The following is a 5,168-nucleotide window of genomic DNA, read 5'->3' as shown; positions in this document are numbered from 1 at the left end:
TGACGTCCATTACTCCTTCATTTAAAATAACCACACCGGATTGGCCTCATCTTAAAGGGTTGACACTGGCTTATCCGTAGTATCTTACACTACGCTCAGTAGACATCATTCTTGGAGTTGACGCATATGGACAGGTAATGAAACCCCATGTCATCATCCCCTCGCTATCAATGCCATTATCAATTATTGGATGGCTAGTGCTAGGATCCGTCGACTCCACAAATATTGAGAATTCAACAGCCTACCAAGCAACAATTCAGGATGATGAAACAACAGTGATGATCTACTGCTGAAATTTTGAGTCCAGGAAGAACCTCAACCAAGCGAAGGCAGCCAATATACACTAGACGAACAGCAGTGCGAGAATCAGTACAATAATGTGTACTCCCGTGAAAAATCCGGGATATACACAGTGCGAATTCCGCGTAGTGCATCTACCAATCTCCTTGGTGATTCATTCAAAACAACAAGCTGCTGCCTACAAAGCTTATCAAGAAAGTTTCAAAGAAACCAGGAGTATCGAGAATCATATCAACAATTCATGAAGGAATATATAGATCTTGGCCACATGGTAAGAGCGCCTCCAACATCAAATCAAAAGGTCCAATATTATCTGCCCCATCACGGTGTATTTAAACCAGATAGCGAAACCACCAAATTAAGAGTGGTATTCAATGGATCCAGCAAAACGACATCAGGCCTATCACTAAACGATATTATGCATACTGGACCAAATTTGGATTAGAAGACAAAGGCATCTGTTCTCCACCTACATCACAAAAATGTATCGGCAGATAAAAATACACAAGGACGACTGGGATCTGCAGAGAATATTATGGATAGACGAAAACGGAGCTATAGTGCCGTACCATTTGACAACTGTCACTTATGGAACGAAGGCCGCTCCTTATCTGGCCGTTAGAACACTACTTCAATTAGTAAAGGACGAAGGAAGCAAGTATCCTCTTGCAGTGCCACCCATCACACATGGAAGATATTTTGATGATATCTTTGGAAGTGCCGACACGCCAGAGCAATTAGTTGAAGTGGCACTTCAACTGCGAGACCTCTGCAAGGCAGGAGGTTTCCCATTAGCAAAATGGCATGCAACTCACCAAGACGGAATATCAGCAATCAATGTTGATCAGAATGATAACAATATACAGTCCGACGATTACTATACAAAAATACTAGGCCTGACATGGTCACCACAAGAAGACAAATTCACCTTTACCACTGGAAAGGCATTGACACCAGTAGACAAGTTAACCAAACGCCTCGTGTTATCCAAAGTGGCTCGGATATTTGATCCATTAGGCTTTGCTACACCCGTAGTAATAAAGGCAAAGATTTTCATGCAAGAATTCTGGTTATAAAAACTTTAGTGGGACGAAAAATTACCACCTCAACTTTTATTAAAATGGTCAACAATTAGAAAGGATCTCAGTGACTTGACAGAAATATCAATACCACGGTGGCTCAATATGAAAACAACTTCCACCATTGAATTACATGGTTTTTCCGACGCATCTCAACTAGCTATGTCCGCAGTGATCTACGTCTCCGCCCACGAGTCAGACGACGTCAAGACTACATTGGTCTGCTCCAAGACTAAAGTCGCACCACTCAAGCCAATGACAATACCCCGATTGGAATTGACTGCGGTACTGCTTCTATCGAAATTAATGCGTTACGTTCAAGCGAAACTGAAAATGGATCTGAAGGCAACATACATGTGGACTGACTCGAGAGTAACCCTCGCCTGGATAAAAACTCATCCAGCCAGATGGAAGGAATTTATAAGAAACAGAGTTTCCAACATTCAAAACCTCACCTCAGGTACACACTGGAGATATGTTCCAGGTAAATCAAACCCTGCAGACTGTGCATCACGCAGCGTAACTGTAAGTACGTTGACACATCTTATCTCTTCAATTATTGTCAGCCGGCGGCAGAACCGGCATAAGACAACCAACAAGATTATCTCACACTCTCCCACTAGAAGTGTGTAATAATTATTTACTTGTGCAATGTTCATCAATTCAACAATCTCAAGGCATCTTGTGTAGTGACACCTCCTATATAAGAAACCAATCAAGAAATCGTATCTTCTTATAAGATTCAAGAAGATTCTACAACATCCATTTGTAAATTGTGTAATAAATTGTATAATAAATATAATTAACCAAATCTCATGACTCTTATACAGCCCTTACATCTCACTCCTTCCCGAGCGTCTGCTAGGGCGGGCGGCAAACTAAGCTATTGAAACATTGGCAGTTAGAGCCAAGAATTACATTACTACAACTTTCGAACAATGAGAATAAATTATTTCTCTTTCTACTTTTCAGCATTACCCCTACAATTTCATTATTGCGATTGATGTATTTTATGCTTCATAATTTATTTGCCTCTAATGTGTTTATTCCTAATCGAGTAATATTTTCCAATTTCTTAGTCAAGTCTCAAAATTAATATGGTAAGTTATTTCCGCAAATTCATAGAAGCTAAAGTCTATGTAAACATTTGAGTGTATTGCTTATTATATGAATAACGGAATCTAAGATATATATATATCAATTTTATACAAAAATGTTATTTTAAAGAAGTGAATGTCACCATTATATTATATCTCAATTCATAGAGGTTAATGTTTTTTTTTTCATAAAATTCTCTTTATGAAAATAATTTGAGGATCTGAATTAGGACTTTGCAATAATTAAATTAAAATAAATAGGATCCTTATTTTAAATATTCTTCTTTTTAAACATATCACTGCGCATTTCATAGCTGAAATAATTCGACAAAGTTTATAATAATGATCTTTAATTAACAAAATAAAAATTAAAAAAAAACTTAAATATATGTTTTATTAATAAAAAAAATCTCTTATATATTGTTGATAAATTTGTGTTCTTTTTTTCTTTTTATCGTAATTATATATTGAAAATTTCGCATAAGTATAAGGCCAATAAGATAATAACTCTAGACGATAAAAACTATTTTAAATTTTATATTTTTTAATAACGAAAATTCAATTTTAACTACCTTGAGAAATTGCTAATTTTCTTTTCTATTGTCTAATTTATGTATTTTTCATTTGCTTCTATATATTTATAGTAATTACTTTCCTCACCATTCTTATATTTAGTATGATGGAAAATGAACATTTTCATTTTATATGGATGATAACACATCGTAAACATACTTTCGTTGAAAAACTAGATAACCTTTACATAGATATTTTATTAAAATACGTTAGAATATAAAAAGTTTTTATTATAGTTTTATTTAGAAATTATATAGAATTTATTTAAAAATAAAAAATCTTTAAATATTTCAGCGATAATGGAATTAATCGTCAGCAAAATTGAGATAGTACAAAAGACTATGGTTATAATTAAATGGGTAGTTATAATTTGCATAAATGTTTAAGTACAAGTTATTATTCAAAACAACTTGACAACGATATGATTTCTTTGTATCCCAGATTATCCAAATTTCATAATAATATTGAAAATTAGAAGCAATTAAATAATAGACAAAACAAGTGTTTTACTAGTATATATATATTTATATATAATATTTATTAATCTATTTTATAAATTAATTTTAATATTATATGATATAATTTTTGTTTTGTTTCAAGGTTTAAATAAATAATTGATTATCTTAAAAATCTATATTTATGGTATAGAACAATGTTTATTTGAATTAAAATCTATAAATATATTTATTATACAAAATATTATTAAAACTAATTTTTTATTGTAGAGAAGTCATTTGTACTAATTTATATATATATATATATATATATATATATATATATGTATTTATTAAATATTCTTATAGTCATTGCAATTTAATTAAATTTGGATGAACATTTACTATATATTACTATTTATTACTATTAATTCTAAAATTAAACTAAAATAAAATAAGAGATGCTTAATTTTAAATAATTTTAAATTCTTATATTTATCCATGTTATATTTTATATGTAATATATTAAACTATATAATATATGATATATAATAATATATTACATATTATGTTATATAGCATACATTTTGCAGACAATACAAAAGTAAAATATAATTATATTTTTATTAATATTTTTTAATCATAATATATATATATATATATATTATGATTAAAAAATATTAATAAAAATATAATTAATTTAACATATATTTTATATATAGCTTATACATAGATTATACAAGTGGTTGAAATGAAATTAACAATTAGCAAATAGCATAATACTAACATATCTATGGTTTCATATAATAACATATACATCTGATATACATGATCATAATATCTTAATTTTATATCTGAAATAAGTTATAAATGTAATTACCAAGATGAAATTTATAAATTCTGAAATTTTTGAATTATTTAAAAATTTGAAATTAAAAATATATAAATAAGTTTATTTACAAAGTTATGATAATAATTTACTATATGTTAATAAATTGACAACATTTCTAGTTCTTTATGTACCTATATTTATATATACCTATATACCTATACCTATAATATAAACGTTTATACCACATCATCGTGCAAAAAAAAAATTATTAAAGTTTTATAATATTAAATATTTTATCGGGTAATATTTGTTCTATTATATCTTGAATTATATGTTCAAGATATCTTTGTGTTTATGTAATTTGTATCTCATTAATTTTAGGAATATAAAAAATATATAATTTTCATATTTAAAATAAAATATTTCATAAATTTTTTACGATACTTTATAAATATTTCTATAATGAATTTTAGCAATCATTTGATGAAAAGTTGAATTTTTAATTATATAATAAAATATATATTTATATATAATTAAATAATTTTAATATTATCAAATAATTAAGATAATTTTGAATTTGATGAAGTTATTAAAATAACGTCTTTTTAATATTTTTAAAGTTTCTTAATTGAAGAATTTTTTTTTAATTATTTTCTTTATTCAAATTAATTTATTGCTATAGACTAAAGAGTTAATTATGAAATATCAATTCTATACTATGCTTGATATTAGTAAGATAATTTTGTTTTAATTTTATTTCATGGAACATAACTAATTTTTATTTATTGAAATAACATAAAATTGTTAATATTTTTCCTAGAGAATTTATAATCATAATTCTTTGGTCCCATTA

General features: G+C 28.1%; 1 protein-coding gene across 1 annotated transcript; it reads left to right on the top strand.

Annotated features, from left to right (window-relative positions):
• Nucleotides 1–782: 782 nt before the first annotated feature.
• LOC105366554 (uncharacterized) lies at nucleotides 783–2,244 on the top strand. The gene is made up of 3 exons (XM_011505046.1): nucleotides 783–1,334; nucleotides 1,386–1,863; nucleotides 2,210–2,244. Exons 1-3 carry the CDS (start codon nucleotides 783–785, stop codon nucleotides 2,242–2,244), a joined length of 1,065 nt encoding a protein of 354 aa, XP_011503348.1.
• Nucleotides 2,245–5,168: the final 2,924 nt, after the last annotated feature.

The sequence above is a fragment of the Ceratosolen solmsi genome, unplaced genomic scaffold (genome assembly GCF_000503995.2).
Source record: "Ceratosolen solmsi marchali unplaced genomic scaffold, CerSol_1.0 scaffold49, whole genome shotgun sequence".
Lineage (NCBI taxonomy): Eukaryota > Metazoa > Arthropoda > Insecta > Hymenoptera > Agaonidae > Ceratosolen > Ceratosolen solmsi.
The sequence above is the reverse complement of the archived record's forward strand: the minus strand, read 5'-3'. Positions and strand labels throughout refer to the sequence as shown.

Bases quoted from the DNA above. Each gene is read 5' to 3' on its own strand.
- LOC105366554 (XM_011505046.1), top strand. From the start codon at position 783: ATGTATCGGCAGATAAAAATACACAAGGACGACTGGGATCTGCAGAGA. The intron at 1,335-1,385 runs GTAATAAAGGCA...TAAAAACTTTAG, and splicing joins TAGGCTTTGCTACACCCGTA to TGGGACGAAAAATTACCACC. The intron at 1,864-2,209 runs GTAAATCAAACC...ACTCTTATACAG, and splicing joins ACACTGGAGATATGTTCCAG to CCCTTACATCTCACTCCTTC.